At 38.9% G+C, this 27,781-nt stretch overlaps 1 protein-coding gene across 1 annotated transcript; it reads right to left on the bottom strand.

Moving 5' to 3' along the window:
* Nucleotides 1-201: 201 nt before the first annotated feature.
* gsc (goosecoid) lies at nucleotides 202-6,518 on the bottom strand. Its single transcript, XM_060932932.1, has 3 exons — nucleotides 6,236-6,518; nucleotides 2,210-2,499; nucleotides 202-494 (listed from the first exon to the last, which is right to left on the bottom strand). The coding sequence occupies exons 1-3, from the start codon at nucleotides 6,516-6,518 to the stop codon at nucleotides 339-341; spliced, it is 729 nt and encodes a 242-aa protein (XP_060788915.1). The 3' UTR covers nucleotides 202-338.
* Nucleotides 6,519-27,781: the final 21,263 nt, after the last annotated feature.

The following is a 27,781-nucleotide window of genomic DNA, read 5'->3' as shown; positions in this document are numbered from 1 at the left end:
GAGAAGGCTAAAGTTATAAAATTTAAAAAAGTAATAATTAAAATTTAGAAAAGAGCTTTCACAATGTAGTAATATTTAATATTCATATGACCAGACCACGGTATATTTTGTCTGTTGTGTAAAAAAAAAATAAAAATGGAAAAAAAGAAAAAAAGCATTAAATTAATATAAATAACAATAATCAAAGCAAAAAGGTCACATTTCATGTACATCTGTGCAACAGCATGAGAACATTACACTTCAGTTTCACACATTTTACATTCTGTACAAGTCCGATCGGGGTGATATTAACACATGATAAATGGATGTGTGTGTGTGTGTGTGTGTGTGTGTTGGTATCAGCTGTCCGAGTCCGCGTCGCTCTTGCTCTCCTCTGTTTTCTCTGCGGCGCCGCTTTTGCCGGTTTTGTTCCACTTGCTCTGTGCGCTCTCGGATTCCTCGGATGAAGATCTTTTCTGTCTCCTCCATTTCGCTCTTCTGTTCTTAAACCAAACCTGAGCGGAAAATCAGAGATCAAGGACGACATGAATGGAAATGTTCATTGAACGGAGAAAAAGCGGCTCCGCGAGCACTTCAGATTTCATTTGACTTTTTTTTAAGCTCATCTCATCTCATCTCATCTCATTATCTGTAGCCGCTTTATCCTGTTCTACAGGGTCGCAGGCAAGCTGGAGCCTATCCCAGCTGACTATGGGCGAAAGGCGGGGTACACCCTGGACAAGTCACCAGGTCATCACAGGGCTGACACATAGACACAGACAACCATTCACACTCACATTCACACCTACGGTCAATTTAGAGTCACCAGTTAACCTAACCTGCATGTCTTTGGACTGTGGGGGAAACCGGAGCACCCGGAGGAAACCCACGCGGACACGGGGAGAACATGCAAACTCCGCACAGAAAGGCTCACGGGGCTCGAACCCGGACCTTCTTGCTGTGAGTGCTAACCACTACACCGCCGCGCGCTCGTCAAAAATAAATAAATAAATTCAATTTAATTAAAAACGAACACGCACACACAATTAAAATAAACAAAAATATTTAGATCTTACAAACGCAAGGAAGAAAAGACAAATATGAATGTAATGGGGGGAGGGGGGAGACACACCAAATACAGGACAATCTTTAAAAAGAATTTGAAAGCAAATAAGTTGAAGGTGCGGACCTTCAGTACCTTCAGTACCCTTAGTACCTTTGTGTACAAAAGTGTGCTTTACTCTCTCAGCGGTAACTTTACAGCCCAATTATATCCCTAAGAAAAAATCTTTCCGACTCCAAGAGATCTCCTTATAGGACCTGAAATTAAAAGTAACAATCCAAAATATTCTCTTTCTCTGTCTCCCTCTGTGTGTGTGTGTGTGTGTGTGTGTGTGTGTGTGTGTGTGTGTGTGTGTGTGTGTGTGTGTTAAATTTGCAAATGTTAAAGGTACAACAGATAAAGGTACCACCCAGAGCTAGAGTTTGGAACCTTTTTTTTTTTTTTTATAAAAATGTGTACTGCAAAAACAAATTTTTGCACATATGAACATAATTCTATTTTGTAAGTCTAATTACATTATTATTATTATTATTATTATTATTATTATTATTATTATTATTAATTGTCATCATCATCACTGTGCTATTTGAAGTTCTTATAGTCATATTTACTACAAGTGCATTATATTTATTTATTTATTTATTTATTTATTTATTTATTTTCCCCTCCCCTCCCTTATAATTGTAAAGTGACCTTGGGTATTGAGAAAGGCGCTATATACATTCATTCATTTATTTATTTATTTAACTTTCAAAAAGTTCTTAAAAATGGGAATTAGAGATGGCACCGATCTGATACCCAGGATCAATGTTGGGCGATATAAGAAAATACCAGATCAGATATTGGAGAAGAAAATATATAGGACCTGAAATTAAAAATAATAATCCAAAGCATCTGTGTGTGTGTGTGTGTGTGTGTGTGTGTGTGTGTGTGTGTGTGTGTGTGTGTGTGTGTGTTAAATTTGCAATGTGAAAGCTATGTCTTGTTTTCTATATTTTTAAAGTGTTTATAATATTTTAAATCTTTTTAAAGAAATATCTCAATATCAGCCGATACTCAAGGTTTCAAGATCAGTATCGGGAAAAGAAAAAGTGATATCGTGCTATCTCTGCTGTTTTTAAACCATAAAATCTCTATTTCCTAGAAATATCTGTTCATTGTCCTTACCTCCACCTTCTCCTCACGCAGGTGCACTTTTCGGGCCAGCTGTTCCCTCGTGCCAACATCCGGGTATTTAGTCTCCTGAAAAAGGCCCTCGAGGGCTTCGAGCTGTTCATCGGTGAAGATGGTGCGGTGCCGCCGCTTCCTCCTGCAGTGCAGCTGGTTGAGGAGCTGAAGCTCCGCGCGCGACACGGAGCTCAGGGGGGTCAGAGGGGCCAGAGGGGACATGGACATGTAGGACATCATGTGGGGAGGAGGAACAGGGGACATCAGCAGCGAGCCAGGACTGTCGTACACTGGGCAGAGAATCAGACAGAATCTAGTTTTGTATTGCTTACATTCCATTATTATAGCATCTATATCGCGCGCGCGCACACACACACACGCGCGCGCGCACACACTGTGTGAATAAACAGGCTAATTGTGATAGAATTTCAAGGTAACTCAGAAATATTTTGGATTAGTTTTTGTAGACATGAAGTGTTGAGAAAAATATATACAAATATAAATATAAATAAAGTGACATCAGAACAGAGCCCAGTATACAGGAAATATGTGTAAAATTAATTTCATGTGCTGTTGGGGGGGGGTTTCTTTGTTTTTTGTCATAATTACACTATTAAAGTACACTGGTATCTCTTTTAAAAATGAATATCTATTCCAAAACAACTAAATTTCTCAATAAATACAAATAAATAAACTTGCAATCACTATATATATATGACCATAACCATAAAAATACAGCCGCTGACGTCACTGCTCTACATTTGGACGTACACTTTATTACATTTGTATTTTGTCATTGAGAGTCTAACAGTTATTGCTTTAATTAGCATCAACTGTAAGTAAGTAAATAAATCGATAAATAAAATTCTAGTGCCATTTGAAAAAGATTTATTACATCCAGAAGTCAAGGGAATAAATAATAATAATAATAATAATAATAATAATAATAATAATAATAGGGTGGCATGGTGGTGTAGTGGTTAGCGCTGTCGCCTCACAGCAAGAAGGTCCGGGTTCGAGCCCCGTGGCCGGCGAGGGCCTTTCTGTGTGGAGTTTGCATGTTCTCCCCGTGTCCGCGTGGGTTTCCTCCGGGTGCTCCGGTTTCCCCCACAGTCCAAAGACATGCAGGTTAGGTTAACTGGTGACTCTAAATTGAGCGTAGGTGTGAATGTGAGTGTGAATGGTTGTCTGTGTCTATGTGTCAGCCCTGTGATGACCTGGCGACTTGTCCAGGGTGTACCCCGCCTTTTGCCCGTAGTCAGCTGGGATAGGCTCCAGCTTGCCTGCGACCCTGTAGAACAGGATAAAGCGGCTAGAAATAATGAGATGAGATAATAATAATAATAATAGACTGTATATAAAAGTATATAAGCATCTAGTTAACTTTGTGCACATCAGTAAAAAGGTAGATGTTTTATTATTATTTATACAACAAGAAAAAAAATCAACATTTTCTTTTAATTTTCCTGAAGTGAACTGTGAGTAAATCACATGGCATGTTTTATAGTGTTTTACAGAAAATACCATGGCATTTAACACACCTATATTCTAAAAATAAACATTCCCAGGCCAAATATTAATTTATCAAGTTATTAGTGTTTAAACTTAGTATATTGTATTTTTATGTTTTAACTTTATACTAAGAAAAAGGTGTTAACCTGCAACACACTCCTGACTAGTTTTAATTCTCGAAATCAAAGAGCTGAATGCAGAGCAAAATGTTCTGAGGAGTGTGTTGGGAGGAAAAAAGGAGAAATATTTTCCAGTTTATTTTATGTATAATGGTTGGAAGCTCACACAGATAGAAATAATAAATAGCCTAAAGAAATAAGAAGAAATACACACGCGCGCGCACGCACGCCAGAAAATCCACACAAAATTTTTTTCTAAAGCTATTAATCCTGGTAATATAACGTATAACATCTAACTGTAGTTATTGTGCAGCATTTAAAATAATATAAGGTTGGTCTTCATAAATAATGCACTTTTATCCAGGAAGGAAACAACATATCCCTCAATGTAAATGTCTTCTTAAAGCAACGTGACTAACAGCGAATACACATGAAAGTGTCAGTGTGGCCCATCCAAATCTTCAAAAACAAAAGGCAACAAAAGTCCATGAAATGTGCCATTAGTAAAGCTGATGGCCTTAACAGCTTTTGCTTCCTGTCTCTCCTGACTTTCACGTCAACGCCCTCTTTCAGCGATAACAGGCAGTAAACAAGGCAGTAAACAAACTAGAAACACAGCTCATCATGCTTATATATTCATCCATATCATTTATCATATTTTCTAGAAACAAGTCAAGGTGAGTGGACTAGTGTGTTCATGTAGAAGCTGAAACAGGTTCAAAGTTCATCTTCTCTGACTCATCACACACACAGAGAGAGAGAGAGCAGCTTAATTCCTCTTTAACTTCGTAAGCTGTTTAATAAAATGTCGGATGGGTCGAAATGATGACTTTTATGTCAGTAGCAATATAAAAAAAAATAAGGCATTGTGTAAAAGCCATCACTGCTTAAAAGAAGTTCAAGCAGTTGAATAAAGAAAGTTAGAGGTAATAAGGCCTACATGACTGTTAACAACACTGAGTAACTCATAAATCTGTTCATCTGCACAATAATCGGTGCTTTATTAGTTACTGAATCGGTGTAAATAATAAACTGAAGGTTGGTAAATAAAAATAAAGGAAAGGAATGTTCATAGCTTTTTAAAGAACTGAACCGTGCGGATTACGGAGTGTGTTTGTTGAAGAAAAACGTGATGAGGAAATACGCAGCAAACAAACAAATGACTAGATGAATGAACGAATGAACAAACAAAGAAACAAACAAAACCGACGGCACTTCTACAGCAGAAACAGCAGTTTTACACATTTTTAGATTATTAAAATTGCGTATAACAGTAGTATTATCCACATGGATGGATGGACGGACGGATGGACTGTAAAATGTAAAAGAAAATGAAGATACTATTAAATGGCATGTATTGCGGGATTGATGTTCGTCCTGACATTAGTTTCGAGTCTATAATCGAAAGTGTGGGCTTGATCCGTATAGATATGTCGCACATGCGAATTGCACGTTCTGGTACTTTAAATCTTTATATTTTTATATATACATAATATTCAAATGCTAGAATTATGTCCGTTTCGTGTGTAAATCTATAATAAGATTTGTGTATAATTTGTAGTTCGTGTGTATAAACGCGTAATTGTGATGACGGCAAATTCAAGCATTTGCTTGGTGTTGGGGTGGCACCATTATGGGTACAACAGTTTATCTGTAATATAATATAATATAATATAATATAATATAATATAATATAATATAATATAATATAATATAATATAAATCTTTCACCAGGATAGAGTGCACATAGTGGACCTTGAAAATTGTTTACGTTTGTAGAAATTTGTTTTCTTTTTTTAAGTAAAGCGTTAAAGTACAATAGAGTCCTTTTTTTTTTTTTAATACATCAGCCTACTTAAGGTACAAAAGATCTGTATATGTCATGGTATCCGCCCAGAGACAAGTACCCTTTAGTTAGTACCCCTTTTCTCCAGGAGTGAAGCCCATATTGTATCTATATACTGGATCTATTTTCCTCTAAATGTGTCGAAAGAAATGATTGTTTAGTGAATTATCTTTCCAGAAGTAAAATGGAGCCACTTTCTCAGCAAAACTGTTCCCAAGTGTGTGTGTGTGTGTGTGTATATATATATATATATATATATATATATATATATATATATATATATATATATATATATATATATATATGAAAACCCTAATGATGAAAGCTGTATAAATCTGGATCGTGTAAAGGGTAATTAAAGATCCAGCACGTGCACATTCCCATACTCATGCCAGAGATACAAAATACTAAAAATACAAACGGAAGCAAAAAGGAGCGACTGGGAAAATCCGTGTGTCAGGGATCTTTTTGCAGCATTAATGTTTCAGTATAAAACCTGTTCTCGAGCATGGAGGAGATTTAGTGCGTAAAGGTGAGCTGGTGCTTTACCTGTTGGCATGCACGGGCACTGACTCGGTAAGGATCCCGGGCAGCAGCTCGGTGCCGCGCTCGCGCCGTAGCAGTAGGAGGTGTAGGCCGGTATCCGGGCTGAGTACACTCCGCTGTAATCAGGAGCCGCGGCCGCCAGTGAATCCGACAACCCGGGGAAGAGGAGCGGCCCTTCATCCGCACTGAGCACCAGAGAGTCCTTACAGGCTGCCCGGGCGCTTCGGCCAGCTCTGCCAGCTCTGCCGGCCAGGATACTGTCGATGCTGAACATGCCAGCGGGCATCACGCAGAGCGCACCGGAGAGAACAGAGACGGAGAGGAGCACGGAGAGCGCCTACACACACGCAGCACAGGAGGAGAGTCAGAAATACAGATATGAATGGAAAGAAAACAAGGAAAGGAGCTGGGGACGCGAGAAGAGAAACAGCCTACGGTGCGTAAAAGGACAGAAAAAAACGCAGTACCTAAAGTCGGAAAGTTTATTGGTCCGAAATCAGATTCCGATAGAGCTCCTCATAATTGCTGGAATAAAAAAAAAATTCCAAAAGCAGCACTGTGTGTGTGTGAGTGAGTGAGTGAGTGAGTGAGTGTGTGTGTGTGTGTGTGTGTGTGCAGGCTCGTGTTTTGCGCTCCAGCTGAATGTCCCCTTTTGGCCTTTTTTATACCCCTGTAACGTCAGAGAAGGAGTTTTCCTTTTTTGCATATCCGCCGGAGGGGTAGAAAAAAAAGAAAGAAAGCAAGAAAGAAACCCGCCGTTGAGTTTCTGTACATCATGGACATTCTGGATTTGGGTTGTTGTGGGTTCTGCATTTGCACAATCACTGAAAGGTGTGAAAACAAGCTTGTGTATTGAGAAGGGATAATTCGATCAAGGTGCTGATTGGGAATACATTTGCTATTTGCGCACAAACATGTGAGGAAATTAATAATTTAGAGCGATTAGGCAGGCTGGAAGCTTTAAGTGCCCGGGTTAGTCTGGGTTAAGTCTGGGTTAGTCTGGATTTGGGTTAGATGAATCCTTCACCTGCTGCCTGAGAGATCTCTCGTGGATTTTGCGGAGAATGAATTTGGCGAAAGTTTTCACAAGTGACTTCTTGCAGGTTCCTGAACATGATCATTTCCTGAAAACAATCCCAATTTTAAAAGAACCGCTTCATTATTGTTCATTTGTTTATTGTGCTTTTTTTATTTAGACAATAAAAAAGATGACACGATTCCTGCTTGCGTGAAAAAAATATATAACAATGCACACTAAAAAAAGGGGGGGGGGGGGGGTTAAAAAAAGTGTCCCTTTCCTTGTCTCAAAAATAGCTTTGTCCTGGAAATGTGGATATTTTGTACCTTTAATAATAATAATAATAATAATAATAATAATAATCCAGACTTGGACTGTTGAGTAAAGCTTTAAAAGGTACAACGTTTTCTTGTTGTATGCTTATTTATTATATATATGGATCTTTATATATAATAATTTAATTCCTGGAAATTTAAAACTAGAAACGATTCAGAAATAAGTTACAAGACCGTTCAGCTGTTCTACAGAATTTACAGCCAATAAATACATTAATTGATTAATTAATTAATTAATTATGGATCTTTGCTTGCTCTTGAGGTGGTACCTTTAATAGTACACCTTTAGTACCTTTAGTACAGCATCTTTAACCTAGAAAGTTGCCTGTTGTGTCCTTTTAAAGCTTTACTCTTCAGTAGAAGTATAGTTTTATGTTCGTGTGTACCTAAAATCATCATAAAGGCACAGAAAGATATATTTAAAAAAAAAAAACGTGACACCCCCACCACCACACACACACACCCCGACCCCATTCCCCTTAGTTTGTACACAGATCCAGATATGAACTAAACTTCAGACTGGTGATTGCAGTAGTCTATATTTATGTATTTCTGCACTGAGCTCCTGATGGAGCTGTATTTGAAGGTGTGTGTTGCGTAAGTGAATCCTAACGGGGTGTGTTATTTGTAAAATGTTCGGTGTGACACGACTCTAATGGAGGAAGATAGATTAATGCAGAGAGGAGATTAGGCTGGGCTTTTACCCCCATCAGCTGCAAATCGACCATGTTCACTTGAACACACTTGTAATAAACACACACACACAAACACACACACGGAGTCTCACTGTGAGCAGATAGCTCCCATTAGCAAAGTCTGAAAACAGACTTATTAGGCTACTTCTCCAAGTCGGAGTGCTTGATAAACAGTCTCATTAGCAGGAAGGAGGTGTTTGTTGCCATGCACAGGAAGTGCAATTTGCACTTATTGTTCCTGAGGAGTCCAGACTGATCGAATCGCTCCTTTTATCCTGGATAATTTTGTTATTTTATACCTGATCGTTGTTTATTATTATTATTATTATTATTATTATTATTATTATTATTATTATTATTATTATTATTATTATTATTATTTTGTTGTTGTTGTTGTTGTTGTTATTAGATTAGATTAGATTAGATTAGATTAGATTAGATTAGATTAGATTAGATTAGATTCACTTTATTCATCCCACATCGGGGAAATTCACGTGTTACAGTAGCAAGAAAATGTCAAACAGATAGAAAATAAAACTGAAATAAAAATTAGACAAACGAAGGATTAAATACAGAGGGCCATTTGCATTATCTACCGTGAAAAAGTATAGAAAATTGCCTTATTGAGAGGCTCGGAAAAATTGCACATTACAGGTAGACTCTGTATACACACACACACACACACACACACACACACACACACACACACACACATATATATATATATATATATATATATATATATATATATATATATATATATATATATATATAAAAGTATGCATAAAAATAGTTTTTAAGGCCTATATTATTGCACATAATAATTGCATCGATGAGAGATAGCAGAGGTAGTAGTGGTGAAGTAGTGCAAATATAATGACAAACATGTTATTGGTGCTACATTACAAGTTGTGGGTGTTATACAGTCTGACAGCAGCAGGTATGAATGACCTGCGGTATCTCTCCTTCTTACACTGTGGGTGTAGCAGTCTACTACTAAAAGAGCTGCTTAAAGCCCCCACAGCCTCATGTTGGGGGTGAGAGGGGTTATCCATGATTGATGTCAGCTTGGCTAACATCCTCCTCTCACCCACCTCCTCAATGGAGTCCAGAGGACAGTCCAAGACTGAGCCAGCCCTTCTGACCAGTTCATTAAGTTTCTTCTTGTCCCTCTCTGAACTTCCACAGCCCCAGCAGACCACAGCGTAGAAAATCGCTGATGCCACCACAGAGTCATAAAAAGTCCTAAGCAGTGTCCTGCACACACCAAAAGACCTCAGTCTTCTCAACAGGTGGAGACGACTTTGGCCCTTCTTGTACAGGACATCTGTGTTGTTGGTCCAGTCCAGTTTGTTGTTGAGGTGAACACCCAGGTATTTGTACTCCTCCACGATCTCAATGTCCAAACCCTGGATGTTCACTGGTGCAATTTGAGGAGCCGTCCTTCTGAAATCGATCACCACCTCCTTTGTCTTGCTGGCATTGATGCGCTGGTGGTTCAGTTTGCACCAGGCAACAAAGTTGGTGATGACCTCTCTGTACTCCATATTGTCCCCCTCTGACACATGTTCAACAATGGCTGTATCATCTGAGAACTTCTGGAGGTGGCAGCTGTCCGTGTTGTAGCTGAAGTCAGATGTGTAAAGTGTAAAGAGGAAAGGAGAGAGCACTGTACCCTGTGGAGCCCCTGTGCTGCAGACTACCACATCAGACACACAGTTGTGGAGCCTCACATACTGTGGTCTGTTAATGAGGTACGGTAGTCGATGATCCATGCAGCCAGGTGGCAGTCAACACCAGCTCCCTCCAGCTTCCCCCTGAGCAGTGATGGCTGGATTGTGTTGAAGAACAGTGATGGCTGGAGAAGTCAAAGAACATGACTCTCACAGTGCTCCCAGTGCCCTCCAGGTGTAAAAGGTGTAATACACCCTCCAGGTGTAATATTGTGTAGGTCTCCCTTGTGCTGCCAAAACAGCTCTGACCCTTAAAGACATGGACTCCACAAGACCTCTGAAGGTGTCCTGTAGTATCCTGGCACCAAGATGTTAGTAGATCCTTTAAGTCCTGTAAGTTGTGAGCTGATGCCTCCATCGATCAGACTTGTTTGTCCAGCACATCCCACAGATACTCGATCAGACTGAGGTCTGGGGAATTTGGAGGCCAAGTCAACACCTAGAACTCTTTGTCATATTTGTCAAACCATTCCTGAACAAAAAATAGCATAGCAGGGCACATTATCCTGTTGAAAGAGGCCACTACCATTAGGAATACCATAACATCAGCATGAATGCCAGGACACAAGGTTTCCCAGCAGAACATTACCCAGAACATCATGCTGCCTCTGCCAACTTGCCTTCTTCCCATAGTGCATGCTGGTGCCATCTCTTCCCCAGGTAAACGACACACACACACCTGGCTGTCCACATGATGTAAAAGAAAACATGATTCACCAGACCAGGCCACCTTTTTCCATTGCTCCATAGTCCAGTTCTGAAGGTCACATGGCCATTGTCGGTGCTTTCAGTGGTCAGCACGGGCATGCTGACTGGTCTACAGCTACACATCCCGATATTCAGCAAACTGTGATGTACCATGCATTCTGATGCTTTTCTATTATAGCCAGCAGTTTTTCAGCAGTTTCTGCAACAGTAGTTCTTCTGTGGGATCAGACCAGAAGGGCTAACCTTCGCTCTCCATGCACCCATGACCCTGTCACCGGTTCACTGGTTGTCCTTCATTGGACCACTTTTGGTAGGTACTAACCACTGCATACTGGGAACCAGTGGCGGCTCCTGAATTTTTTTTCAGGGGGCAATTTTCCCCCGTTATGTCTACACGGACCGTAAATGTCCACAGGACTGAAGTAAATTGACCTAGGTAGCAAATCAATTGGCCGAACTTGTTTTTGCCTGGTAAATTCAGATATCAATATAGACAATCTCTTCTCTCCACTAGGTGGCAACACTAAACAAGTTAAAGGTGGCAAACTAAGGTAGCCTAGTAAACTAGACCCACCCGCCTAGCGGCCAAAAATATTTTTGCCTACGAGTGGCAAATATTCACATTTAGTCTGGCTTGCCAGGCTAAAACTAAGGAAGATTCATTGTGAAGCCTTCAAAGCAAAACATTTGGCCTCACAATCAAGTAATATTACATTACTCATTTATTTTCTCATATTATTCCAGTATTCTATAATAAGTAGACACAAATTCTTAATTATAAACATATTCTAATTTCTTCATTCTAAAGAATGCAATTAAAGTGGCAGGATATAAATCCAAAACAAGTGTTTATTTAAGTTTTGAAAAAGATGAAGAAAAGCATAACCATCAAACAAACGTGCAGCTTAATTATGTGTTTTTTTATATGGAATTGCACCATTTTAACAACAAATAATAATTCTAAATAAATTCTGCAGTTTTTTCCCAAGAATTCCTCCAGAAAGCCATGCCTTAAAAGGAAATTTAAAGTATTACAAGCATGTCAATGAACACAAAAGGCTTTAGTTATTTAGCTATATACACACAAGGTTACACAAGGTTTTGTAGTCAGTGCAACTTGGCTTAACAAGTTGGAAAAAAGGTAAGGTGCTGCTGGCTCCAATGAACACATACTGTACAATATATAAAAACTGAAAATATGCTTAATTTACACCAAGTCAGAGAGAACTTGAGGCTACTGAAATATTCCAAGCATGACAATGTTAAACTGCCATTGGTAACACACACACACAAAAACAACTTTTGCCTAGTAAATTCAAATATCAGATATCACTGTACCGTCTGCTGTGCTACTTCTAGGGTGGAAGAGAATGCAAGGGTAGCAAAAAAGAGCATTAACTACATCACAGCCAGCTAGCCAAGTTTTCCGGTGGTACCAGTTCTTGTTACAACCTCTTGAGTAGGTCTTCTCCCCCTTCGTAGACACTTGCTTGATGTTTAAATTCGGTCTAGGAGGTCCTAGCTGTTTGATTGCCGTTTTCTCCTCATTGGTACGACGACTAAAGGGAACTTCTTTCAGAGACGCTATCGTATTGTTGCACTCAACACTCGTCACCATTTTCTTCATAGAATGTTCACACATTTCCCGCGCAAGTTGCGTTTTCCAGCCCAAAATTATGTTCAAAGCCCGCCAAAATGCACTTAAAACCCCCCAATCTGGCAACACTTGCGCAGCGCAACAGGCGTATGACGTAAGCACACTGCTTGTGCGAGCACATAAAACCTAATAGAAAATGCATTGGGAGCATGATTTTCGAAAAAAAACGTACGTACCATTACTGTCAATGGGAGATTTTGGGGCAAATCTGAACCTGACAGAAATCGCCCCAAAAGGGCGTGGCTACACCAGGCGCGACCTTAGCCTGATTGGACAATGACATTACTGTTGCCGTGGTAGTAGGAGTAGATAAAAAAAAAATCTCCCTCCCTGTTTGGGAGTGCGTCGCCCAAATCGCCCCTATTAACGAGCCGCCAGTGCCAGGAACACCCCACAAGATGTGGCATTTTGGAGACCCAGGTGGGGTTTACATTAGACCGTATCAGCGGATCATCAGATTAACGTTTTTAAAACGATTAGTGTGCACACAGCAACACCAATACACGATTTGCGTGCACACAGCAACACCAATACACGGATACGCTCGGCTCCGCAGGCATCCTGTGCTCCAAATCACTCCGCCCTGAACAGCGAGTGCCCTCTGGAGGGTGCGCACTCCGGCCCTGCGCAGCTCACAGAGCGCGCGAGTGAAGCACCCGAGCAATGATTCGGGACTGAGCCGCTGTGTGTGTGATCCCAGCACATATCACTTACCACTTGCAAGTGGAAGGATGGCAAGCCTAAAGACAATCATAACTACACAATGGGCAGTATTTGCATCAGTATTTGCAGTATTTTCATACTTTTATACTCTTTAATGAAAGGTGATACAAGGCGGAAGTCCGCGCCGTTTTTCAGCAGTCGCGTCACATGACCAACGCCAGCGAATCAGGAAGGTGGATGTCACAGTGACGTTGTCCAATGACGACGCCAGCTAGAGCTCAGCACAGCGTATCCGCATATCCGCGTATTCTCAATGTTTACACAGCACCGGACCAGACACGATCTAGATTGAATACGTGGACCCTGGCGGATTCCCGTTTCCCGGCGTTTCCAGGCATTTTAATGTAAACAGACAGTGCATCCGCGAAGAAAACGAGACAGATACGGTCTAATGTAAACTTGGCCCCAGTCATCTCCCTGTTATAATTGGACTCTTGTCAAAGTCACTAAGATCATTATGCTTGCCCACTTTTCCTGCTTCCAACACATCAACTTCGAGACCTATTCACTTGCTTTGTTATGGCTGATCAGTGTATAGTACAAAAAGCATTACATTGTATCTTATCTTATCTTATCTTATCTTATCTTATCTTATCTTATCCTATCTTATCTTATCTTATCTTTAAAGATCAGATGATTGAGAGTCTTCTTCTCCATCTTCTCTCCCATTTTTCTCAGACATTCTTTTTTCCCCCTTTATGGTTTGTTTATGCCAGTGAGAAAATGGTTACATTACAAAGTCGTCTTTGATTTGCTGCATTAAGCTAGATTTGAGAGATCAGACCCATGGTGTATAATGTGTGTTGTGCCATAAAGATGGCGGCGTGTTGAGGCTCCATTGTGGAGGCCTGTCAGGGTGCGAGCGTTGAGTCGCCATTTAGTCTCAGTGATTGACTGCAGCTATTCAGGATGTAAGTGCTGCCTTCACACTTCTTTGGAGGCTTTTCATTTCAGATGGCCATCTCAATTTTACCAATCCTTTTTCCCTGTCTCCTTTCAACAGCCACTTTGAAATACATACATAAAAATAAGAAATAATAAAAATAAAAGGTGCCATTTATATATTTTCTTTCTCCTGGAATTGCAGGGGAGGCGAAGTGCATAAAAGGGACGAAATGTTTACATATCAAAGGAATAGAAGCCAATCTGCATCAAAAATGATAATCAGACCTGAAGTTACAGCTGCAGATCCGGAAAGCTTCAAATGCATTTGTGTGATCAACAATGTATCTGACACAACAGAGGAATAATTCCTGTCTGTTTTACATCAGCTTGGCTTGATCTTAAATTTTAATACAATTATAAATAATATAATTCTTTTACATGTATGTATGTATGTATGGTGAAAGGTGGAATAAATGTAATATAAATGTAAACAAAAGAAACAAATAAAAATAATATTAATCCATAAATTAATTTATATAAATAAATATTCAGCCATAAATAAATAAAATACATATTGTTTTGCCTTATAGTGACAAAAATTTATTTTTAAAAATACTGTACATGTAATAAAATAAAATAAAATCTCAAACCCCCCAAATCAGTCTTACCCAATTTTTTCCCAATGTTTCAATCAAAAACAATAATCAAACTACTTTGTAGGTTAGATAATAAAAAATAAAAAATATGTAGATTTAAAATATATCTTACAAGGACGAGGAATTGTTTTTGTCCCCATTTTCTGGATTTTTTTTCCTCCACTGTTGTGTGCATCCAATTATAGATCTCCTGATGTCTGGATTATAGCTTCCATAGCTGTTTAATACATTTCACATGAAACATTATTTTTCATTTCATCCACTACATCCAGTATAATCTCAATCACTTTTGGTCATTACTGTAATATCAGCTTTTACGTGACTGTCCTGTGATAATGTTAGAACCTTCAGGGGGGAAAAATATAATAATCTCATTTTGGCTGTCCCTGTTAGGAGTAGCCACAACGGATAACGTCCCTCCATCTCCTCCTGTCCTCTGTATCTTCTGTCACACCAACAGTCCTCATGTCCTCCTTCACCACTTCCACAAATCTCATCTTTGTTCTTCTTCTTTTCCTTCTACCTGGCAACTCCATCTACAGCATTCTTTTATTCTTTTCCCAATATACCCTGGATCTCTCACTTTGTCTCTCAGCCATCCTCCATGTCCTGTCCCTCTAATATACTCATTTCTAATCCTGTCCAACTTTGTCACTCCTAATGAAAATCTCAGCATCTTCAGCTCCACTACCTCCAGTTCAGCCTCCTGTCTTTTTGTCAGTGCCACTGTCTCCAAATCGTACAACAACAACAACAACAACAACAACAATTTTCTGTACATTTTCAACCTGAGCCTCAGTCTGGAGAAAGTTCCACTTCTGTGGAAAACATCATGTGTGGTTCCAGTTCCCAAGACTGCGCACCCCAGGGAGCTCAACCACTTTCGGCCAGTAGCTTTAACGTCTCACCTAATGAAGATCATGGAGAGGATTGTTCTCTCCCACTTCCGACACCTGGTGAACAGCGAGATGGACCCCCTGCAGTTTGCATATCGACCGGGCATTGGTGTGGATCACGCTGTCATTTACCTGCTACACCGGTCACTTTTGCACCTGGAGGGCAGTGGGAGCACTGTGAGAATCATGTTCTTTGACTTCTCCGGTGCTTTCAACACAATCCAGCCATCACTGCTCAGGGGGAAGCTGGAGGGAGCTGGTGTCGACTGCCACCTGGCTGCATGGATCATCGACTACCTCATTAACAGACCACAGTATGTGAGGCTCCACGACTGTGTGTCTGATGTGGTAGTCTGCAGCACAGGGGCTCCACAGGGGACAGTGCTCTCTCCTTTCCTCTTTACACTTTACACATCTGACTTCAGCTACAACACGGACAGCTGCCACCTCCAGAAGTTCTCAGATGATACAGCCATCGTTGGACATGTGTCAGAGGGGGACGATCTGGAGTACAGAGAGGTCATCACCAACTTTGTCGCCTGGTGCAAACTGAACCACAATGCCAGCAAGACAAAGGAGGTGGTGATCGATTTCAGAAGGATGGCTCCTCAAATTGCACCAGTGAAAATCCAGGGTTTAGACATTGAGATCGTGGAGGAGTACAAATACCTGGGTGTTCACCTCAACACCAAACTGGACTGGACTAACAACACAGATGTCCTGTACAAGAAGGGCCAAAGTCGTCTCCACCTATTGAGAAGACTGAGGTCTTTTGGTGTGTGCAGGACACTGCTTAGGACTTTTTATGACTCTGTGGTGGCATCAGTGATTTTCTATGCTGTGGTCTGCTGGGGCTGTGGAAGTTCAGAGAGGGACAAGAAGAAACTTAATGAACTGGTCAGAAGGGCTGGCTCAGTCTTGGACTGTCCTCTGGACTCCATTGAGGAGGTGGGTGAGAGGAGGATGTTAGCCAAGCTGACATCAATCATGGATAACCCCTCTCACCCCCTACATGAGGCTGTGGGGGCTTTAAGCAGCTCTTTTAGTAGTAGACTGTAAGAAGGAGAGATACCGCAGGTCATTCATACCTGCTGCTGTCAGACTGTATAACACCCACAACTTGTAATGTAGCACCAATAACATGTTTGTCATTATATTTGCACTACTTCACCACTACTACATCTGCCATCTCTCATCGATGCAATTATTATGTGCAATAATATAGGCCTTAAACTATAACGTGCAATTTTTCCGAGCCTCTCAATAAGGCAATATTTCTATACTTTTTCATGGTAGATAATGCAAATAGCCCTCTGTATTTAATCTTTCATTTGTCTAATTTTTATTTCAGTTTTATTTGTTATCTGTATGACATTTTCTTGCTACTGTAACATGTGAATTTCCCCAATGTGGGATGAATAAAGTGAATCTAATCTAATCTAATTAGGCAGGTGGTTTTAATGTTATAGCTGATCGGTATACATCACAAAGGATGTCAATATTTGTGGAGATGGTGGCTCAATAGATCAATAGCATAGATTGTCTTTGTATGCTGTTGCATTACAATTTCCATTCACTGGAATGAAGAGGTCCAGAGCTGTTCCAGCATGACCATGCCCCTGTACACAAAGCGCAGCATGAAGACATGGTGTATTAAGGTTGGAGTGGAAGAACTTGAGCATCCTGTATAAATCCCTGACCTCAACCCTGATTGCTGATTTCTCCAGGCCTCCTTGTTTGATATGAATGGGCAAATCCACACAGCAATGCTCTAAAATTTAGTGGAAAGCCTTCCTAGACTCATTATATGATATATTCTTTTTTTTTCTTTTCCAGAAAGTGTGCCAGTATTTTTGGAGTTGATGATAGATAAAGTATAACCATGTTATTCATTTTTGCAGATTTCCAGACAGGGTGCCAATATTTATGCAGGGTTTGTGTTTGGAGTGTCCGCTGCCAGCCTGCAGTGTGTTTATTTCCTGTGTATTTGAGCAGGGATGGCGAGGTGAAGGGGAGCGAGGCGCTGGATTAAAAGGACCAAATTTAATCCATCACTGCTGAGTGGTGCCGGTGCAGAATGTGTATTTATTGTTCATGTCTGAGCTGTCATACAATGTTTGGGTGTGTGCATGTGTGTGTGTTTGAGCCTGCTCTATGGTGTGTCTTTTGTAAGACCCCACAAGCTGAGCTTAAAAAGCTCAGTCCCAAACAGAGCGACCCCCTTATTGACAAGAGCTGTCACTGTATTATTTCATATTCAGATAACTAATAATTAAAGCTAAATTATAGCAAATTGTATGCATTTGTATCCTTTTTTTTCCATCAAAAAGCACCTGAGTGCACACATTCAATATAAAAACTGTCTCTCACACACACACACACACACACACACACACACACACACACACACACACACACACACCATGGCACTTCTATTTTATTTTATTTTGTTTTATTTATTTATTTTAATAAAACATAGTCAAATGTTTTGCCCATGAACTGTAGATGAAGGGGATGGGGGTTGTTGTTTTTTTGTTTTTTTGTAGGAAAAGGGAGTCTGAATGCAAAAAAACAGCCAAAATACTGTATGATGGAGGCTCATACTGTAGATAGTAGAATTCATTTTAGCACAAAATCTGGTTGCCTCTGACAGGAGGTTAAGGCTTGAATTATTCATCAAATATAAGAAAAATAAATAAATATGCAAATATAAAAATATGCAATATAAAAATTTTATGCTTGAAAAATAACACAATACACACCGAACATCCATAACATTAAAACCACTGACAGGTAAAGTATTTCGCTACAGTGGCACCTGTTAAGGGGTAGGATACGTATACAGTATTTGGCAGCAAGAGAACAGTCAGGTCTTGAAGTTGATGTGTTGGAAGCAGGAAAAATGGGCAAGTGTAAGGATCTGAGCAACTCTGACAAGGGCCAAATTGTGATGGCAAGATGACTGGGTCTGAGCATCTCCAAAATGGCACATCTTGTGGGATGTTCCCGGTATGCAGTGGTTAATACCTACCAAAAGTGGTCCAAGGAAGGACAACCAGTGAACCAACAACAGGGTCATGGGTGTCGAAGGATAATTGATTCACATGGGGCACGAAGGCTAATCCATATGATCTAATCCCACAGAAGAGCTAATGTAGCACAAACTGCTGAAAAAAGTTAATGCTGACACCTTTCTGTTTTCGCCAGAAATGCACTAATACAAGTATGAATATAAATCTATACAGCAGCCAAATACATTTAAGTGCAAAATATCACTTATTGTATGCATCATGGGGTGGCACAGTGGTGTAGTGGTTAGCACTGTCACCTCACAGTAAGAAGGTCCTGGGTTCGAGCCAAGTGGCCGATGGGCGCCTTTCTGTGTGGAGTTTGCATTTTCTCCCCATGTCTGCGTGGGTTTCCTCCGGGTGCTCCGTTTTCCCCCACAGTCCAAAGACATGCAGGTTAGGTGGCTCTAAATTGACCCTAGATGTGAATGTGAGTGTGAATGGTTGTCTCTGTGTGTCAGCCCTGGGATGACCTGGCGACTTGTCCAGGGTGTACCCCGCCTCTCACCCATATTCAGCTGGGATAGGCTCCAGATTGCCCACGACCCTGCACAAGATAAGCGGCTATGGATAATGGATGGATGTGTCATTTATTCCCCCCCTCCCCCATTGAGGGTGCCAATAATTCTGGAAGCATTGAAATCATTGCGTATGAAGGAGGTCTAAGAGCCTCATTAGTCTCATAAGGTTGTTATATGTTACAGAAAAAGGCTTAGTACCGTTATTCTTTCCAATTATTTGGAAACTAATGATTTTGCTTGAGTATTCAAATGTGTTTATATAAAGTGAGAAACCATCCTTGTAGGTTTAAGCTCATAACATTATGTTACTTATTTCCATGAAAGGTGCCAATAATTCTGGAGTTTACACAGACACATGTATATGTAGGGAACTAAGAAACAGCCACTATGCCCACTATTGGTTGTATTATGACATTTTTAGATTACAAGTGGCTAAAAAGCACCAAAAATCAGTGCAAAGATATTTTTCTTGATGCAACCAATTGAGATGCCCTTTTTTCTTTTTTAAAGTGTGTAATGCTTACAGGAAACACAAAAACGGCAGCTTTCGGACAATCAGCACAAACCTGACAATTTAGCCATCCACGGCCATTTTCTACTTAAATGGTTTTCTTTACTTTTATCATGAAACTTCCTGAAGAGTTCACCATGAGCACATGTCAGTGGCTGTAAAAGAGGCCGAGTATCAATCATTAGTTACAGCACGAAGCCATCACGCTGTTCCAGCAATTACTGATTAAAAGCATAGACGGCATCACTGAACCTGAAGTGCACTCCAGAGCCTGTTATCTGGACCGTGTGTCAAGATGAGAGAGAGTCAGAGACACATTCATGCATTTGAGAGGAAAATGTACACCTTCTCTTCCTCCTCCCCCTCCTCTCCCCACTTCCCCCACCATCTCCATCTCCATCTCTCGCCATCTCCATCTCGTGTCAGCCTGCTTTTGAAAAGAGCATTGAGGAATCAAAGAAATGTTAAAATGGCTGCGAGACTTGGCAGAATCATAATAGAACCTAGAATCATTCCATCAAGCAAGTCGAAGCCAGGCTTGACACAAATGAATCGAATGTAGCATCTTACAGCCTGAGCTCAGGCCTCTTAACGTCCAGTGCCATGTTAATTTCTTTGGTTTTTCATTTAATTTCCTGAGACTGCAGAGTTGATGTGTTATTATGCTTGTTTAATATGAAGTTCTAAACACTGAAGGACTGTCAGTGGTTTTAAAAGTAAGGAATAAAACACGATCGGACGTGCCGTTATCAGAAAATAAATCAACATTACTTCTAAATTGTGTCATGCAGCCTGTCTCGAAGCAGAGTTACACCCTGAAGTGTGAAGAGCATGTCCTGAAGTGTTTTATTTCACTGATATCCCAACAACTTGCTAATTTAAAAAAGTATCATCAATGACCATTTTTTTGTCCATTTAATATTGTGGGATGTTCAAAAGAAAAGTTTTGCTTATAAGACCATTAAAAAAAACACACAAAAACACAAGTTACAAAGAAATCAGAAAGCACAAAATCCTGAAGACTTTCCTATGGTGGAAAACCTATTGACTCTTACACAACACTGACACCGGAGACTCCTTCCTTTATTATATCACTTTTTTTTGTTACCCAACAAAATGTCTCTGTTGATTCTTAGCCTTAGATTATTCGGAGCATCCGTTATACACCTCCTTGTAACTGGTTGTTACTATAGCAACAATAACATTGTGTTTTCTCCCCCCACCCCCACTCTGTCTGTCCCTCTGAGTTACATGTCGATCCTGAGATCGAGATGCTTCTGCTCTCCAGACCCGCTTGATCCATCCTGATGCCCTACATCTGGAGGGAGTCTCATCACATTGCTCCTATGGAGGACAGTCCCATATGGACAGTCAAAAGTTGTACTTGGAAGGTGGCTCTGGACACTTACAGTAATGCTTTTATGACTGAGGACTACAGTTAACTTGTTAACTTTAGGACTGCAGTTGTCATGAACAGTTTTGCACTCAAGTTTCCATCAATGAACAGTTTAGAACTTCAACAAAACAAACTTCATGTTAAAATTATAATGAATTTCCTGGTTTCACAGTTATACTTTGTGACTATAGGACACAGTTATAGAAGCAAGTTATTTATAATCACGTTATCTGTTATCACCTAGATGAGGATGGGCTCCCTTTTGAGTCTGGTTCCTTTCAAGGTTTCTTCCTCATGTCCTCTGAGGGAGTTTTTTCTTGCCACAGGCTTGCTCATTGGGGATAAATTAGGGATAAAATTAGCTCATGTTTAAAGTCTTTAATTTTCTGTAAAGCTGCTTTCCGACAATGTCTATTGTTAAAACCGCTATACAAATAAACTTGAAACTTGAACATGACCACAACCCATCAATGTGAACCTTACAGCTGGCAGTATTGTTCGAGGCGCTGTTATTGGACACCTTCAGACCAATCGGATTCACTGCAAAAAAAAATGATATATTAGCAAGTGAAAATATCTTCAAAATAGTTTAAACAATCTAGCATTTCCTATTATAAGAATACAAGACACCAATTCTGAGATTATTAAACCTAGTTCTAGATTGCAACCAACTTATTCTAAGATGGCTTATCAAGTAAAATGATCTGTCCATGCAGCAAGATAATTTCAATAGTGTTAAGGAATTTTCTCCTCAAATTCAGTTTTCAATTTTTTGCAGTGTTGGAGAATTCAACAGCACTTATAAGCGTTATAACAGTCACAATGTTCTTTTCAGTTTATAATTTAGACTTCCACACTGTCTGTTTTGTTGATGGCGGTGCAATGGTGAACACCATGGACAGCTACAACCTCCAAAAGTATTTGCTAGGAGACAGCATAAGTGAGTCCAGGCTCCTATTTCGCTGTTCGATCTAAAAAACAAACAAACAAACAAACAAACAAACAAACAAACAAACAAACAAACAAACAAAACACCAGGATGAAATACTGTTTACATATTCTCTGAACTGTGAAAGAAAGCCAATTCACAGATTATCTTGAGAGATTAAGAGAAATTCCTGAATGTACGGTGACCCATAAGCTGAAAACATGTTAATGATGAACCAGAAACACAACATTAAATCAGAAAACACAACAGCAAATTCAGAAACAAAACAAATTTAGTGTTGCTGAATGTGCTGTTGCATTTGTTGTGCTGTTTTTGGTTCTGCTGTTGTTTTTGATGACTTTTTTGTTGTTGTTGTTGTTGTTGTGTTTTTGGTTTTGCTGTTGTCTGTTTAGTGTTGTTGGGTTTTGTCGTAATATTTGTAATTTGCTGTCAGTTGTGATTTGCTGTTGTGTTTTTGTTGCATTTTCAATTTTGTTTTGTTTTTGCTGTTGTGTTTATGATGTATTGTTCTGTTTATGGTTGTGATTTTTTTTTTTTGATTGGCTGTGTTTGTAGTTTTGTTGTATTTGTGATTTGCTCTTGTGCTTTTGTCATCAGTTTTGCTTGTGTTTATGATGTATTGTTCCGTTTTTGCTTTTTGGTTGTTTGTTTTGCTGTTGTCTCTTTGGTTGTATTTGTGATTTGCTGTTGTGCTTTTGATTTGTCACCATGCTTTTAGTTTTGCTCATGTGTTTATGATGTATTGTTGTGATTTTTTTATACCCTGTTTCTAATCTGCATTTTTTGTTCTTATTCTGTATTTAATTTTGTTGTGTTTTGTATTTATTGTTGTGCTGTTTTTTAGTTTTGCTGTTGTGTTATTGGTTTGTTAATGAATTTTGTACTTAGAGGCCACCATATGAATGTACTTCAGGCATTCATGTATATAAAGTGGACCATATGTGAGCAACTAGCCTGGATGAATACCATTGGGGGGGAAAAAAGAAGCATGGCTAAATTAGCTTCAGATACAACTGATAATTCAACAATGATTGCGAACACAGAACCATATTGTTGGACTCAAGGAGGAACGACAAAGAACACCTGGACTAACATGGCGAACATAGAGCAGTAACCCAATCTGAAAGCTTAACTCAAGCCTGAGCTGCTGGTGGTCCAGTGCAGGTTAATCCAGCGCAGGTGCTAAAGACCCTGAGTGCTCGTACCACCAGATTTGTCATTTTGTCATCAATATTCATTATGTTCTGTGTATCCTTCTTTACGCCCATATTATAAAATTTTCTTCTTCTTCTATTAAGACCCAAGTCACTGTTGTAATAATAATTATAATAATAATGATTATGCATTTTTATTAGGAGAGCAGTACATAACAGAAAATTAAAACAATATTAAATATATGACATGGCTTTTTTTTAATGCCAGTAACATCATCAAAACCCATAATCATGCCCATGTTCAGTGCAAACATCCTTAAAAACATTAAGCTAACAGAAACTTCATAATACCATAATGAGGTTAGAGGGCTTTACTATAATATGATACCTTTCACAGGGTTTCTGTTGCCTCTGGAAATTAAGGATGAATTAAACACTGCTGCCATTGTCGTTTACGAATAACCCAGCATGCTGGTTAATAATCTTTAATATCCACTGTTGACAGGATGGAATTAGCCACATATTTTGTCCACAAAACACTCCAGTTGTCCTGCTTGTTGTGTACACTAGGCCCTAATCCTGTCTTGATACGGTTGGGTATTAACCCTATTGAAGCTGCAGAATCAATGCAGCATTACAGTTAAGCTATTCAATAATTACCCTCATTAGCTGTAACTGGAGCATGGATGAGAAGGGGTGGATTTAGCTTTTTTTAAAAATGGAGGTATTCTCAGGAAATGTATCATAAATGTAATTCAATAATCCTGGAAGCACATATTAATGTTGCCTCTGACCCGAGAACTGTCGATGTTTTGCCCTGAAGCAATGAGGCTACAGAATGGTGGGTTTTTTTTCCCCCTCAGAGTTGAAGGGTTCATTCCCAATTCTCCCCAGCTGGCCGTCTGACTTTTGCTCAACTTATCACTCATGATTGATGAGGCTGTACATGTATTTACATATTTATATATTTATTTATTTCTGGTTGTTGCAGTGGACACATTTTCTCAATCATGCGAATCCAGGCTGAAAATGAGCATCACTCAATTACAGTAAAAAAAAAAAAAAAAAAAAAAAGTTGCTCATAAAAACAACTGCATGCTAACGCAGGAAACCTCAAAACAGCCCCAAACTACAAGCTATTGAATTAGACTGCTTTTACTGTGTTGCTGTTGGCTCTTGACTCCGCTAGATTTTTATCAGAAGCTAATTCAATCAGAACAAACTGCATTTAAGTTTCATGCTGAAAAAAAGAAAAAAAAATGCGGAAATGTTTTGTGTTTGTCATTACATACTACATTCACTGTTTGTTTTTTCCTCCCCAAAGTTGAGCTTAATATCATATATTTTATTATCCAAAGAAAAGTAGGGCTAATAGTATATTATAGCTAATTGCATTACTTAACTCTTAAAATCATTGAGTGTATTGATTTTGCTAATTACAAAGTTAAAAATTTTGTAAAAATGGTCATGTTGCAGTTACAAAATGGCGCCACGATATGGATTACACATACAGGGGATTCCATAATCGCAGTGCTATTTTTCTTTTGTCGCTCTTAAAAATTGCACTTTAAACTATTTTTAAAGAAAGTTTCAACATTAAATTGGATTTAACCATTCATGAAATATGTTAACCCAACTCAGGCAACAATCTCTCTCTCTTTTTTTTAATAAGGTTTCTTTTCTGACAGGTTGAGTCACATGGTTGAGGTTCTTAGCATTAAATTAGCAAATACACAAAATATAGTTAGTTAGCATCCATTCTATCAGCATGAAGACATTAATGACTTTCTAATAACTTATTCAAATTTTTTTTGTTAATAATTTACTTTTAATATATAACTCAGGTTATATCATTTTACTTTCAGTGATGCATCACTATATCACTGAAAACAGAAAAATACAATGAAAGAAATTACTCTTCTTGTTTCCATGTTCTTCAACAAATTTGGATGATGCAATTTCCTGTTGAACTTCTGAATGTGTTTAGGTAACAGGGTTGAGTGATGGACGGAACTACAACAGACACATGGAAAAGCATGTTTCAACTAAGAAATGTTTCATGGATTTATACTTTAATGCTAAAATAATACTATTTTTAATGTTTTTTAAAGATATTACATGTTAGAGGTTACATATTAGAGGTTACATGTAGGTGGAGTGGAGTGGGATGAGTTTACATCTAAAATAAATGGGGTGATTTCGGTTGCACCTGCTGTATTTGGGCAACGGGGCAGGAGAGTGAATGAAATATTTCGCAGAAATGTGTGTGACTAATGGAGCTCTACATTGCCAGAGCAAGAAAAGTATGTGTGTGTGTGTGTGTGTGTGTGTGTGTGTGAGAGAGAGAGAGAGAGAGAGAGAGAGAGAGAGAGAGATCATTGGCAGCCCAGAGCACAATAGTGGAGCAAAGTTTTGAATTCTGTTTGGTTCAATTTCCTCCCCAGTGAAAGGAAAGGAAGATTAATGAAATATCCCCAAATCCATCCTGTTCCATTTCTATTAAATCAACAGTGAAATGTGACCGTACGCTCCGTGCAGGGAAGGAGAACTCGGATAGTGTTGCCGTGTTTAGCTAAAGAGGCCTCATCAGCTTTATGGTGATGAGCGATGCTGGGTCCAAAAATTCAATTGCTGCTGAAAAAGTCAGCCTCTCAGGTTGCACTTCTATCTTTCAGAAAATAACTTTATTTAATTGAGTATGAGTTACTGACATACAGAGATAAAGAATTATTTTAACCTCTGGGTTTTGAATGCCAGGGAAAGAATCTATCAATCTCAACATATTTGTAACAAATCATAAGATGCAATTTATAAGAAAACTTTAAGGTTAAGGTTACACTCTTGGAAAAAAAAGGCTTCTTTTGGATGGTTAGTGGTTCTAGCTTTCAGTAGGGGTTCTACTCAGAACCTTTTTGAAAGGGCCAGACTCTGTTGTAGAAACATATTTATCTACAACATATATAGATATGTTGTAGATGCTGTCAGATACGGGATATAGAAACGGGTTCCATCCATCCATCTGTCCAGCTGTCCATCCATCCGTCTGGCTGTCCATCCGGTCACATTTTCGTTTCTGGGCCATATCTTTAAAACTACTGAAGATATCTTCATGAAACTTTGTATACATATCACGCAACATGTGAATTGGTGCCTTTTGCTATTTTGGATTTTTGAAAATAAAGTATTTTTCAAATATTTACATAAAAAAATAGATTTTGACTTAGTTTCTAAGAGTATTGTTTGTTTCCGGAGCATATATCCAAAACTATTCATAATATGGATTTGAAACTTGGTATACTGTACATGTTAACAAGGTGATGTAGATGTGCCTAAGAAATTTGAGAAATTTAAATTTTTCATGTTTCCATGGAAACAATTTCAGACTTAGTCTCTCAGGTTAGTCTTAGGGGTAGGTTTTGTTTCCGGAGCAGAACTTGAATACTATGAGTGGTATGGTCTTGAAAGTAGGTATGTGTGTTGATTAAGAAATGTATTTATGCCTTTTGATACTAAGAAATGTGAGAAATTTTAATTTTTAGCTCACCTGGAACAAAGGTCCGGTGGGCTTATTCCATGGGCTGCTGAGGTCAGTGTAAAGAGGTAGGGTTGGTTTCCTGCAGCAGAACTTGAAAAATGTGATGAATAATATCTTGAAATTTGGTCTATAGTTGGTATATAGGGAAGGTGATATAGATGACTGTCTTCTTTTTATTGGATCAATCTATTCCTTTGGAAGACACTTTTGACTTACAAAGGAATAGATAGAATGTGACTTACAATTGAGAAGGTTCAGGGTCTCTTGCTCAAGATTCTGACTGTGGCTGCTTCTGATCAATTCACTTTTATAACCCCAATTCCAAAAAAGTTGGGATGCTGTGTAAAACATAAATTAAAGCAGAATGTGATGATTTGCAAATCATTGAAACCCTATATTTCATTGAAAATAATACAAAGACAACATATCAAATGTTGAAACATTTTATTTATTTATTTATTTATTTATTTATTTTTAATATATGCTCACTTTGAATTTAGTACCAGCAACATGTTTCAAAAAAGTTGGGACAGGAGCAACAAAAGACAGAAAAAATTGTGTAATGCTTAAAAAAAAATAACTTCAGTTAATTGGCAATAGGTCAGTAACATGATTGGGTATAAAAAAAAAAAAGCATCCCAGAAAGGTGGAGTCTCTCAGAAATAAAGTTGGGAAGGGGTTCACCGCTCTGTGAAAGACTACATGGGCAAACAGTGTAACAATTTAAGTATAACATTCCTCAATGTAAAATTGCAAAGAATTTGGGGAGCACATCTATGGTACATAATATCATTAAAAGATTCAGAGATTGAGAAATCTCTGTATGCAAGAGACAAGGCTGAAAACTGACATTGAATTCCTGTGATCTTCAGGCCCTGAGGTTTTTAGACTTTGTTTGACCACTACTTTAGTTAAAAAAAAAAAAACTATTGGTTTTGAAGTGCTTATAAAACAACTGGATGGAGACTGAAATTGTTTGTTTGAATGAAACTGGACCTTGGATTTGAATCAGAATTGTTTGGACTGTGTGCTTCACTTGTGCTGCAACCTGCCTTTAAATACCTTTTTGGATTTGTTGAATTTTGAGCGCAAGCACTTTGTTTGACCCT

The sequence above is a fragment of the Neoarius graeffei genome, chromosome 11, assembly GCF_027579695.1.
Source record: "Neoarius graeffei isolate fNeoGra1 chromosome 11, fNeoGra1.pri, whole genome shotgun sequence".
Classification (NCBI taxonomy): Eukaryota; Metazoa; Chordata; class Actinopteri; order Siluriformes; family Ariidae; genus Neoarius; species Neoarius graeffei.
This window is presented reverse-complemented; position numbering and strand designations above follow the sequence as displayed.